The 13,994-nt window shown below is 45.5% G+C and overlaps 1 protein-coding gene across 1 annotated transcript in view; it reads right to left on the bottom strand.

The window, feature by feature from the left end:
- Positions 1-1,436: 1,436 nt before the first annotated feature.
- ESR1 (estrogen receptor 1) overlaps positions 1,437-13,994 on the bottom strand; it is a 203,794-nt gene continuing 191,236 nt past the window's right edge. Inside the window, exons 7-8 of the mRNA XM_006102212.3 lie at positions 6,415-6,598; positions 1,437-2,182 (exon numbers count right to left, since the gene is read on the bottom strand). Coding sequence (XP_006102274.2) covers positions 1,948-2,182; positions 6,415-6,598 — 419 coding nt within the window. The 3' untranslated portion in view covers positions 1,437-1,947. The remainder of the gene's footprint in view (positions 2,183-6,414; positions 6,599-13,994) is intronic.

Genomic DNA, 13,994 nt, shown 5'->3' on the forward strand with positions numbered 1-13,994 from the left:
TTTGCATGTTAACCCAGTCAAATCAAATCCAGAACAGAAGTACTACATTCAGTTGTCTGATAAACAAGCATTGCAATTTCAAAAATATATATATTATACTATATAAGGTGCTTATTAAACAAAACAACGAAGGAATTATGTACTAAACGTATTCTTAATGATGACACATAAAACTGCCCCCAAATTTAGATGCACATGTATGGAAAAATCTTTTTTTTTTCTGTCCCTCCCTGGGTCCCAGTCCTTTGGCGACCACTGGCTGGGCCATTAGAAACGAGTGAAATCCACTCTGTGAAACAGGCATCCCCGGAGAAGCCCTGGGAGCTTGGCTGGGTTATTGGCCAACACATCACCTCCCGGTGGGGTTCTGATGACAGACAGGGAGGTCAACGCAAAAACCAAACTTGCTTTTCAGCTGAGAAGAGGAAACCCATAATTGCTCTCTGCAAGCAAGAGTCCTGGGGAAGGCTGCCCTTGGCTGGGGTAAGACTCTTTTTGCGTCTCTAGGTCAATAGGTTCCTGGGGCTCAATTCTCGTCTCACTCTCCTGGCTTGTGGAGTTTCATGAAATGAGCTCTCCGGGCAGTTCCCCCTTCCCAGGCCCTTCTGTTTGGATGATCTCTCAGTAACCAAGGGCACGAGTAGTCTGAGCAAGCCCAGGCGCCTGAATAGGGGGTGCTCCTCTCCTCGCCCACCCCCCATCACACCCTTGTGGCTTCAGAATGTGTTGGGCCAACTGTAGGGACGCAGCTGCCCCTGCTGCTGCTTCCAATCAGGGCCCTGCGGGAAGTAAAGAAAAGGAGGCCAGCCCCCCCCTCCCCGAGTCCCAGGGCAGCCACAGTGCAGTGGGGCAAGGCCACTCTGAGCCTCACAGTGCCACCCAGTGTCTACCCTGCTCTCCTCGCTGTGCTCTGGCACCGACACTCGTGCACATGCACTCATGTAGCCCAGTGCCCCGGGGCTTACAGTGTCACCAGGGTGCCCACTCCTTTTAAGCGATTTTGGTCATCGGCTGGGCACTACGCATGACTAGTTCCACCTTCCAAGTAAATTACACGCCAGGAAGAGCCCAGGGGAGCGCCCTCGGCGGTAAGTGTGGGGCCACAGCACAGCAGGTCTGCGGGTCCTGCGGGGAGAGGGCTCTCTTTTATAAAACAAGAGGAAAAACCAAGAATGTGCCCCTCACCGGGGGCCCTGGAGGTGACTTAACTGGGATCAACTTGCTGTTTTCCACAGGCCCAGGGGAAGCCAGGCTTCACCGGGACCCGGACTGTACGTCGTGCCCTCGGAAGCCAATGGGAGAGCGCGGCCAATCGGAAGGTCAGTGTGTGACGCTGACAACCAGGGGGCCTCCCTTCCCTGCGGGCATCTTGTATTCCTATAGGGGAAGTGAATAGACAGTCACCGAACAGGCAGCTACAGCCAAGCAACAGAGCAGAAGCTTGAAGGTGTTACTTTAATAAAAAGATACATGACTATAGGAATACAAGAGGATGCTAAAGAAACCCTCCATCTAGCTTTCTCCAAGTCGGCAGTTAGAGGAGCCACTTCCCTGTGGCTTAGATTCATTAAAAAGTGCTTCTCAGAGGCGCAGCGTCCACTCCCCAGGCCTGGCTCTAGGTAAGTAGCTTCAGTGCACACTCATCGGAGCCCCAGCTCGGAGGCCGAGTTCAGTCACGACCAGCTCCAGGAATCCTCATGCTTAACAACGCAGCAAAGGGAGAAGGACAGCTCTCACCAAGAAGTTAGCCCTGGAATCCCTCTGGCTGTTCCCGAAAGAAGGCGTGCCACTAAGGACTGAGCAAGCAGACGAAAGGCCACTCAGGGGAGGAAGCCGTGGTGGTGGGTGCAAGCCGGAGTGTGTTCAGGAGCAGGATTTTGCTATGGTGGTGTATGACGTGGGGAGAACGCTGCGGGGATTCTCAGACACTCGGGGGGTGGGGAGCCCTCAGACCGTGTTGGGGAAACCCTCTGCCTCCCCACTGATGTAATACGTTGGCAGGGAATGTGGTAAAGTTGGGCCCGTGGTGGCCATCTGGCCCTGGTGGGGCTCCTCCATGGGGGCGGCCCCGCGGCTGGCTGGGGCGTGCAGGCGGTGGGCATCCAGCATCTCCAGCAGCAGGTCGTACAGGGGCACCACGTTCTTACACTTCATGTTGTACAGATGCTCCATGCCTTTGTTACTGCAGGTGGAGGCGGGGGGCAGACACAGAGAGAGGATGCGTCAGACCATCGCAAACCCCAGGCCCTGACACTCAGACAGCAACAGTGAACACTCCGAACACACGCGCCCATCGTTCTTCCTGTTTAAAGAGCCATTTGGGGGTTTGCTGTGCAGGCGGCCTCCTCCCGCGGACTCGAATGAGGGTCTATTCCAGTGATGGCGAACCTTTTGAGCTCGGTGTGTCAGCATTTTGAAAAACCCTAACTTAACTCTGGTGCCGTGTCACATATAGAAATTTTTTGATATTTGCAACCATAGTAAAACAAACACTTATATTTTTGATATTTATTTTATATATTTAAATGCCATTTAACAAAGAAAAATCAACCAAAAAAATGAGTCCGTGTGTCACCTCTGACACGCGCGTCATAGGTTCGCCATCACTGGCCGCAGTACCTCTCAACAGAGAACCGATGAGATGGATATACAGCCCAGTCGGAGGGACTTTTTTAAAATGTGGAAGACAGTTCAAGAAGGTCTCTTGCTTCAAACTTTCAAAGGGCTTTCCACTTAACTCAGAATAACATCTACATGTCTTTCCATGCTCTACAAGGCGTAACTGAAGTGGCTGCCCCCACCTCTCAGCGCCCCTCCCGCCTCTCCCCCCACCCTGGGTTCGTGCTGTCCGCTGAAGAAACTGAGCGCTTTTCCTTCTAGACTCAGGGTGCCTGCACCTGCTGTCCTGCTGCCCCAAGTGCACGGCCCCGACCTTCCAATCCACCTCCTCAGAAAGGCCATGGCCTCAGCCCCTGCAGCCCCAGGCACCCCCTGTGACGTTACTCTATGTTCCCACCTGAAATTCTTCTTTTCACATATGTCTGTATTTATATTTATCCTTGACCCCCCACGCACACACACTCATCAACATACACACCGCAAGTTCCAGGAGGGGCAGCAATTTGCCCATCCTATAGGCCTACAACTGTGCCGAGAACGTGGTAAATGTCCGGAAACTAGGGAGTTGATGGATGTAGGGAAATGCAGGTACCTATCATTTCTCCTTTACCACGCTCTCCTCTGTCCTCCTCCACCAGCCCCACTCTGCTCTGTCTCCACCACGCTACCAGGAAAGAAATAGAACAGCTATTATCTATCTTGAAATTTTAAAAACACAGCATGAGTAGGCAGGACCTAGAGAATGTTCTAGAATATATTTGCATTTTTAGTAGGGGAAAGGTCAGCACCAGTTGGAGAGCTGCTCTGCCATGAAAACACAGCATCCAAGCTATTTGGGCTTTACAACACAACCACCGAAATCATGGGTTTAAGAGGCATCTGCTTGTTTTGTTGTTGTTGCTGTTTGTTTTCATTTAAAATGCCCTTAAAGTGAAATGTCCCCCGGCTCATGCAACCTAATGAATCACATTTACAGTTAGATGAAATCTAGTGTCAAATTCTCTGAGTAAAAATATATGGCTGGGCCCAAGCTTAACAAAACAGTTCTGAGATTTGAATAGATTGTAACGAGGAACCAAAGTATTAGTGTGCGTGCGTGTGTGTGAGTGTGTGTGTGTGTGTGTGTGTGTGAGAGAGAGAGAGAGAGAGAGAGAGAGAGAACCAGTGTAGGGGAGAGAGAGATAAAGAGAGAGAATGCTCAAAGCTTTCAGCAGAATAGCAACTTCTCTCCACGTTTCACACAATTCACAAAGCTCTGGAGAGCTCTCGCTGCTGTTCCCTCGTCCACACCTTTCCAGCAACACCAGCCAAGGCCAGCACATTTAGTGCAGGTGTATCTGGTATTAACTAATTAGGTTTGCTAATGCTGAAAAGCTATCAATAGATTTGAAAATTCAGCAATTCGTACCAACAAATAAAAATCTTCATCTACACTACATGGTTGCTACAACAGGGTTGAAATTCCTAGCTCAGACTGAAAACTAATACATTTCTTCAAGGAGAAGGTAGGAAATTTAGTAGAAGATTATGTTATTCTCACACATTCCCCCCTCCCCTCTTTGTAATATGCATCCAAGAAAACAGATGGCAAAGGTTTGGAAATGTAGATTCCAAATGCAGTCACCTACTCTACCTGGCCAAGGTGAGTCCTTCACCTGTGACACAGGGATTTGGGGGGAATTCCTGAAAACAGGGACTGCAATCGCTGTCTTGGAAACTTTGTCAAGTGGAAGCTATTATTTGGAAATTTCAAATTCATAGGGTAGGGGAAATACTCAAGTAACTTTTTCTTTTATTTATTCACTTAGTAATAATGCTGTGAGCATATATGACGTATAAGACTTCATATAGGGCACTGTGGAGGATACAAAAAGGAAAGATATATTTATTTTCTCAAGAAGCTAACACTTTGCAAAGTTGTCTCCAGGGAAGTGGCACCTGGGACTTTAATGGACAAACTTCTTGTCATTTGATGCAGTCTCAAGGTTCGAAAGCCCCTTAAAAGTTAACTGTCCCTTTTCAGGCACTCAGCCCTTCCCTCAGAGCCACTAGGAAAAGGAATCTCTTTCTCATTCCTAAGGTTCTGCTGTGAGCCCAAGGTCACACATGGCTACCTGTTCCCCTATGGTCATCACTTCACCTCATTTCTGTGGAGTGAAAAATGCACCACTTTCTTCATCTCTTCCCTGCAGGGTGAGGTTTTTGTTGTTGTTTGTTTGTTTGTTTTTCCATGAGAACAGTATCCACTAAGCCTCTGGCCAGCCAATTTAAGTGCCTATTTAGAATGGAAATGAGGCCATTTTCACGTTGTGTAACTGAGAGGCCCTTTTTTCTCGGGTAAAATCCTTCCTTAGCTCTAGTAGGAAATATTTATTGCATAGTCACAACGGGCCAAGCCCTGTGCTAGGTGGTATTGGATACACAGGGTACACAAAATGGATAGTGATAGCTGCCTCACAACATTACAGTCTAATGGGGAAGAAAGATAATACAATGGCCAATGACAACCAGGAAGAACAGATTAAGTCCCACCTAGACCTTAAGGGTCAGGAGATGCTTCCTACACGGAGTGATATCTAAGAGATATCTAAGAGAGTTAGCATTCTCTTCGGGAATATGTACTCCCTGCACCATGTGTCCATGATCTTGACTTTGGGCTTCCTCGTGTGACTTGCTTGGCCAATAGAATGTTAGTAGGTGTGACTTAATTAAAAGACTAACATGCACTTGTCCAACCTGACTGGCTTTCTTATGCCTCTGCCATTTCTAAGAAAATAATATGTCCAGCTAACCTGTGGGAACAGGAGGCTAAGGAACAGAGGAACCTGGCCAACCTGCAGGCCTGCAGCCTGAAGCCATCTCCCAGCTGTGCCCAGCCTCCATCAGCTGACTCACAGATGCATGAGGGAGCCCAGCAGAGATAAACAGAGCTGCCCAGCCAATATGCAGCCTGAAGTAGACTCCACCATGACTCACAGAACAGCTGTTTATGGCTACAGCTCAGACTGTGAGGAAGCCCTACAAAGTGAAGTAGGGACTAGCGCATAAAAAAGTAACATACGCAAAATAAAGAGATTTCTACTTTTATCTAAAAGCAATGGGAAGCCATTTCATGGTTTTAAGTAAGGAAACGACATGATCAGATTTGCTATTAGGATGGTCACTCTCCATCATGGAGAATGAATTTGAACAGATCAAGATTGGAGGCAGGGAGAAGTGTTAGGTGGCTGGTGCAGAAACTCAGAAGGAAATGATGGTGGCTTGGACTAGGGTAATGGCAGTGGAGGTGACAAGAAGAGATTTGAGACGGATGGAGGAGTCAACATTGACCCTCCATGAGGCAACTGGGCACGGAGTCTCTTGTTCAGGATTTCTAAGTGAAGTACGGAGAGTATGATGCAGGAACCACAGTGGACACGCCCAGTGCCTTCAGAGGATGGGTGCCCTCAAAGACTTCCCTTGATTAGGTGGGACAACGTGAATGACCACAATTGCCCTCTTCCCCCAACATGCACACTGCACACTCTCCCCCTTGTAAGACCTTGCACATGCTTCAAATTGAATGTAAATATCACTGTCTATGAAGCCTTCTCTTACACTTGCCCTATGCCCCAAACAGGTTTGAAGCCTCCTTCTTCTATCCTCCCAAAGCATTTATGCTTATTACATGCCAAAAACTGTTCCAAGTGTGCTGTCCACATCCAGGTCCCAGCCCTTCCTGGGGCATCTGTAATGTATAATTGGGGGGGGTTGTTTCTTTTATGTCTGTCCTGTGGGGAACCAGGGGAGACTCACCTCATGTGCCTGATGTGGGAGAGGATGAGGAGGAGCTGGGCCAGGCGCCGGTGCTGCTGCTGCAGAGTCAGGCCTGCCTTGGCCATCAGATGGATCAAGGTGTCCGTGATCTTGTCCAGGACACGGTGGATGTGGTCCTTCTCCTCCAGAGACTTCAGAGTGCTGGACAGAAATGTGTACACTCCTGAATGTACAGAAAGAGAGAGAGAGTGAGAGAGAGAAACTCATACAGGATGAAATCCAGGAGCTTAACGGTGTGTGTGGGACATAATACTGAGTCAGCACCTTTCCCTCACACAGCAAGGGGGAAGTTTGAACCCATTTGACCCAAGCAACTATATAAAATTCCTACTGTGAGCCAGTTTCCAAGGTTTGTCATTGAGAGTCCCAGGAGAAGCACTATTAGCCTTGGGGACCTGATGGTTCCTCTAGCCACCCACCTCTAACAGCTTTGACCCCAACACAAACTATGCCATCAATACTGCCCATGACCCTGTGAGAGGGGCATCCCTTTTCTAATGAAGAAACGAAGGGCAGAGAGATGCACTCACCAAGATAACTCAATAGGACAGAGCAAAGCTGTGCATGAAGCCCAACAAGCTGACTCCACTTCTCATTATAATGGAGATGCTCAGGAGACATGTGACCTCTTGATTTGCTAAGTGATTTACAGGTAATATTTCCAGGTAGCACTTAACTTGCTGCAACATTTCAGGTCAGGTTTAGGACCCCACTGCTTTTCCTCCTCAGATGAAAGGTTTATGATGGATGGTGAGGACTGTGGAAACGCTGTTCTTCACTGCCAGGCATGTTTTCTTTCCCCTCTTGCCTTTCTCTGTCACTAGATCCTCCTCCCTGGGCCACACGTGGACTCATCCAATCAGGCCACTCTAGTCTTTTGGACTCACAGCCCTGCCTCACAGCGTCCACATACAACTCCAGAATTATATGTGGATGCTGTAAGATCAAAATTCTTTCCTCTAGGGTTGCTGACCTGGGAGGACGAGAATATGGGACTGTTACGTAGTGGCATCTTCCTATAGCCCATGGAGCTCCTGTCTGCAGAATAGAACATTCCAACAACATGCAGAGGTGGGAGTTGGAGGAAGGAGGGGGGATCCTGGTTCCAGTTATATAGTCCTGCTTCTTGTATTTCTTTTTAATTTGACCTTGGAGCTTTCATAGTATCCTCTCTAACACATGAATCCATAAAGTCCTTTTGTGCTTAAGGTACTGTGAGTCACCTGCAAAGGAAAGAACCCTGACTATTCAACTAAGTTGTGAGCTCAGCCCAACAACCAGAAGAAGGAGATTGGTAAAGAGATGGGATGTATGAGATCGGGAGGAGGTCAGGATGGGTCAGTCTTATCTTGGGAACACAGGATAGATTTTCTATCAAGTAAATACTCCAGAATAAGCTCCATTCTTCATAATGATACCATCTTGCAGGAAGTAGACGCAATATTTTTTTTGGTCTTATTTCTATTCAGTCCCATGGCCTCTCATAAATAGATTTCTTCTTCCCCCTCCCCGTCCTCCCTAGTACCTTCAAGTTAAGCCTCCCAAATTCATCATCCCCTGACTTTGTACTGGTAATGTGGGGATGAGTTATGGCTCACACAGCAGCTGGAGGTTGGGAATGGGAAAAACATTTACACAGAGGAACTCATAGTAAACAGAGTTGTAACTGCCCAGAATGGAAAATGGCTAAGCTTTAAACAAATGCAACAACAACAAAACCAGAATGGTCAGGATCTTGGCTTACATGCAGATGAATAGAATAATGTAGCTTTTGGTACCAAGAGGCACTTTGATCCAAAGCAAAGAGAACACAGAATGAGTAAGCACCAGACAAGCAGTGGGATAGGAAGGAAATTGCTGGATTACTTCACTTATGTTCCATGCAGACTGTTGATAGAGAAAGAATGTGTCCATTAAAAAAAAACAAAAAACCAGGCAGATGTCCAGTAGCCTTGAGATTGGCCCAGATGTAACGGATGGCAAGGAAAGTGTGCGCCACTGGTTTAGGGGTCCGGGGTGGCCTCCACTGAGTCCCCATGACCATGCCTGTCACCTCACTCTATGTCATCACACACATTCTAGCCTTGCGCCTCTCAGAGGCCCCACATCTGGCTGGATATCCTGGGAACTTGCCCAGGACACAGACCTGAGTTAATCCAACTTAGATGATGCATTTTCTACCAATTCCCTTTTTTGTTACCACCCAGGATGCTGGCTGTATTCACCAATAATCCCATTCTTCTTCAAAGAGCAAACTGTTTTGATGTCCCTGACTGGGGAGGTACAGCACTTGGCCTTCCTCTCATGCACACAGGATTAGAGCAGAATGTGCTAGAGTCTCAGAGGTCTTGAAGCCGCATTATGCTGTGCCCTTTGCAAGGGAGGTAGGAGCCTTGGCATTCAGACTCCAGGGTGTGAAGTGTCCTCTGGGGCTGTTGGTCCCCACTCTTCCTCAATGTGCATGCATGAACAGCATGTAGATCCTTCCCTTCAGAATGCTGTCATGGAGAACCTACTGTGTGCACACATTGTGTTATATCACAAAGGTTCCAAGCTTTATTTTCTTCCAAAGGTTAATGTCTTAAGTGCAGATATTGCCTGTGGAGAAAGAATTTTCTTAACAACGACTCTTGGGAGGCAGGCCATTCTCAGAACAAGCCTGTTTTCTAGTAGAGTTTTGGCACCAATACAGCTTGTTGTCAGCAAATGCTTCCTAGCTGAGCAAATTCACTTAGAAATAGAAATACAGTCCTATCAAAATGCTAATAATTGACAACCGCAGCCAACACATCCTTTTTGGGCTACTGTGGCCCAACGTGGACCATGTGTGTCGCCTGTTGCCCCTGAAGGGCCCTTTGAAAGAAAGAACAGAAACTCAAATTCCCAGAATGCTTCAGGCGCTTTGGCAAGAGCAAAAAGGAGCTGGTGGTCAATTCCACATCCCAGGTGGTCTCTGCCACCCTGGACGGCTGTGCCACTGTTCCCAGAAGCACAGAGCCAAGGTCAGACCCCAAGGACCTTCAGAAACGTTCTTGTGACAAGGCACACTTTTGCAACTCTAGAGGTTGCTCCAAATCCCAAAGGTGAAAAAAAACAAAAACAATCTGCGTGTCATTGTCCAGTCTTCCAGTGCTATTGGCAGATCTGAGCTACTACATAGTCTGAACCTTGCAGCCGGTATTGGGAATTGTAGGAGGAATCTGTGGAGAAGTCTGGTGGTAGCAAGGACTGGGCAGCGAGACTGTTGAAACATCCCCATGTGTGAGATCTCAATTCAATTTTCCTCACTCTCTTGGTCTCATTGACTCCTCTCACTCTACTTGGACACTCTCTTTCTTCTTCCTTTTGCTCTCTACAGGAACCCCCTCTCCACCCCTCATCACTCTTCCAAGTAGGAGAGTCTTCCAGAAGTTGGAGGAATGCAGGCACGAACAGTGCATTGCACAAATGCACCTAGTGTGCCTGGAAGGAAGCATAACATAGCCAGGGGTGTCCAGCAGACCCTGCCCTTGACCTCCACTGGGAGGCACATTGAGCTGCTCCTAGAGAGGTGAGGACGGCCAGATGCTTGAGGACAAATTCTTCAAGAAGCCCACGTTGGTTCTTTCCAAAAGGAGGAATGTGACTGCGGACCCAGGGGAGTCCTTCAGTCCATGGCAGCTTCACCAAAATAAAAGGAAATGGCTCAAAGGGGAAAATAGTGAAGAAAGCTCAAGTCCACAGCTGTCATTGGTCTGGACCAGAAAGCTGTCGCTCAGCTGGGGCAAAAAGGAACTTCTCATCCTGTTCACCCAGTGATTAATGGGCAGGTCCGCCTCTCAGGTTTTCTGCTGCGAATTGCTTCCATAACCAAATAGGGTGTTTGCTCAGAAGGGCCTTCAAGGTTGCCAGTTCAATAAGCAGCATGTTTGTTTTGTGCTTCATATGTGACTGCTGTTCTTCCTGGGGATGGTACTGGTCCTGTAGGGGTTCAAACAGCTCACGGTCGCCACAGCCACTTAGTGGGAGGTTGTGCTGGGGTCCTGCGATGTGCAGGACAGTTCCAACCAGTGAAATGAAAGATTTTTTACTGAATGTCCTGCTGAATCAACCCTACTACAAGCAAAAATCTGTAGTGAAAAGTTTTGAAAAGCTTTTAACAAGGCTGTACACAAAAGGCCCAGCATGTAAGTTGGCTATAGAGAGGGAAGCTTAAATGGAACACATTTGTTCAAAATTCAGTAATTTATTAACTTTCTGTAGCCTGCCAATTGAATGTATTGCATAAGCATTCCCACTATGCACTTAGTTGAAGTGATTTCAGTGCAGTTGTACTACAAAAGCAACACGCACGGTTGCAAATACATAGAAGAGATGTAAGGCTCTTCTAAACAAAATTAGAATCAACTATTATCCAATTGTAGATATCAATGAAATATTGTGTTGTCTCCCATGTGCTTTTAAATAATTTTACAGCATAATAAGAATCCACTTTGCAAAAACTACGTATTAAAATTGTCTGGGGGTTCTTGTCTTTCTGCCTTATGCTGATATTGCCTCCAGAGGTTTTCCACTTCTTGATCATTCTTATATCATTGTGTGTTTTTTCTAATCCATCATCACTTCTCCAATATTTATCTTAAGAATATGACCTTTATAAGTTCCAGAAAATGAATATTTGCCTTGGATGTCATGGGTTATTAAGATAGAATCTATGTTTCTATATACTTCAGCACTTCCTCATCCTGTATCACAACAAAGGGAATTAGTTTGACAATACACATACTAAAGCCCAGCTCATGTGCAAAATTATCCTTTTATTTATTTATATTATTCTTTGACAGTCTAGGTTTTATTGACATGTTATTACTGAATCAATCTAATTTCTTTCTCACTTCTTATCCTATCTAATAATAGACAAAGATGGTAATTGACCATACCTTTGCTACACCTCCCATTGGCTAATCAATGCGATATGCAAATTAACCGCCAACAAAGATGGTGGCTAATTTGCATATACCCGGCTGGGAGCGAAGACTGAAGACACCGTAGAAGGAAGCCGAGCAACGGAGTCAAGGTAGCAGAGACAGCGGGAGAGAAGCGGCAGAGAAGGGCTGGGTAGCAGCGGCAGAGACAGGCAGGGTAGGAGCGGCAGACGGGAGGGAAGCCCTATTCTTGCAGGAATCTTCCTGCAAACGGGCCTCTAGTCATATATAAATAAGTTTTGGTTAGTTTTTAGTTTTCTTATTCAGGTAATCCATCTCTACCTGGGCTTTCTCATATGCCTATACTTATTGCACAGAAAAACTCCGGTCATCTTCTTATATCCAAACATTCACTAGAAATGTAAGCATTTTACTATTTTCTTATGTTTTATTTTTTTGCCATAGTCAAGCCTGGGCATCTCAATGAAATACACATTTTATTTTAAATTAATATTATTTCTTTTTTGTACAATAGCTATGAAATTATATTGATTAAAAAAAAACTATGTGCATAGGTAAACTATTATATATTTATTTCATGATACTCAAAGGGATATGTAAGTTTCATTAGGCTAGTATTATTTGCTGGCAAATCTAAGAGATTTTTCTCTAAGATTTGTGATCCTCAAATGTGGTTGTCTCTCAGAGCCTTCTGGCATTCTAACCAAACCTACTGACTGGCAACCAAACTTACTGACTGGCAGGCTCAGTGCTTTCAAAAAAACTCCCCATTGAGGAGTCTGATGCACATCTAGGATCACGAATCACATGACTACCGTGGTTTCTTTACATCTGGCCACTAAAATGTAAACTCTTGAGAACACGGACTGTATTGTCTTTCTGTGAAAAGTGTCTTAGCATGGTGCAAAACTACTCTGAGGATGTCTTCTACATGCATTTCCTCATCCGTGTGGTCCTCCAGGCTTTCTCCCCCTTCCTGCTGGTTGGTTAGCATGGAAGACCTGGAAAGCCACCCAAGAAGATCCCAGAGCCCTCATCAGCCTGAGTCCCTGAATGACCACATGGAAGAGGCGCTGACACTAAGCTGTTCCTGCACCCAGCATTGTTAAGTAAACAGGAAATCAACCTCTATGTGTTTGAGCCGTTATACATTTGAAGCTTACTTTTATTGAAGTTGTCTTACTTTAATGCCAAATATGAAAGATTTTAAGATTTGTTGATTGAATAAATAAATAAATTTGTATAAGAGAAGAGATAGTCACAGGGATGTTTGTGTGCCTCCTTTGTTGCAATTTTCCACATTTCTAAGGCCTTAGGTTGCATAGTTTACTTAGAAGTTATTTTCCTTCCCAAATTTTAAGATTGTCACATTTTGATCTAGATTCTAGAACCACCTCACATCCCCTGTCATGTTAACCATTTATTCTAAACACTAACATACTTCATAGCAACCGATAAATTAAAGAACCCATCAAAGAGCACCGGACGTGGGAATGTTTAGTCAGTCATGACTCAAAGATGCAGTTCCCATCATGCAGAGGATTTCAAAGAGATTGTTCTATACTATGCAGGAACTGACTTCTCATTTCACGAATCAAATAAAGTGAGTCTTGCTTTGAGCGCTATTTACCTGTAGATAGGAAACTTCCATTCTTCTACTGATGCGTGATTATTTACTTGGAAAGTGAAGAACCTGTCCATAACCCAATCCTGCACATTGTTTACTGTTCCACTAGTATTTGTAAGATCTCAAACTCTTCCAAATCCCCTTCTAAGTGGTCTCAGAGGGAGAGGGATCCCAGAGATGGTAAGAGTTCTTGCCAGAACCCTACACGGGAACATGGTGGTCCTGTTTGTTGGGCTTCACTATATACCCATGAGCACCCTCTTGGCACAGATGAGTATGAAATCATATGCTAATGATTCAGTGACATTTATCAATTTAGTATAATTTTTAATGAAATCTGCTGGATGTTCCAGGAGATAAATACTTGGTACATCAATACACTAAAACTGACTCAAAGGACAAATCTCTTAGAGATGATTTCAGGTTGTGAAACTGACAAACTAATTCAACTGACTTAAGAAACTGAAATGGGCACTTTAAAAAAATAACTTAAGTGGCAGCCATCTATCTCACTTTTATATATGAAACTGCAGTTTTTAATTTTTGTAAAAAAAATAGTATCCTAGCCTTTTACCTTTTAGGATAAAACCATTATGAATGCATATTTTGCTCAGGAGAGTTATTTTTATTAGTTATATCTGTAATATATTTTAAAAAATCAGCCAAGGTTTTGATTTTTCAACTAGTATGGTTCTGAGGTCAAGAAGAAGACATTCTAAAGAAACATCCATGGGAAATGTGTGGCTTGTCTATTACAGAGGAGTCTGTTCACACGTTTTTATGTGAAGCTCCTAGTCCCAGGGAGCTGGCCTGGCCTCAGGAGGTCTTAAGGGTTGCATTTGTTCCAGAAAAGGCAGGCTGAAATAGCGTGGGCGAGTTCCCTTCCCTGAACCTCACTTTTTCTTGCCTGGCATTTCAAGGACAACAGAGCAACAGCACAGGCACAGAGCAGGAAGCAGCTCGTACACTTTGGGGCAGGTTGCATTTTTCTGAGATGACAAGATTTT

Source organism: Myotis lucifugus, unplaced genomic scaffold (genome assembly GCF_000147115.1).
Source record: "Myotis lucifugus unplaced genomic scaffold, Myoluc2.0 scaffold_405, whole genome shotgun sequence".
Lineage (NCBI taxonomy): Eukaryota > Metazoa > Chordata > Mammalia > Chiroptera > Vespertilionidae > Myotis > Myotis lucifugus.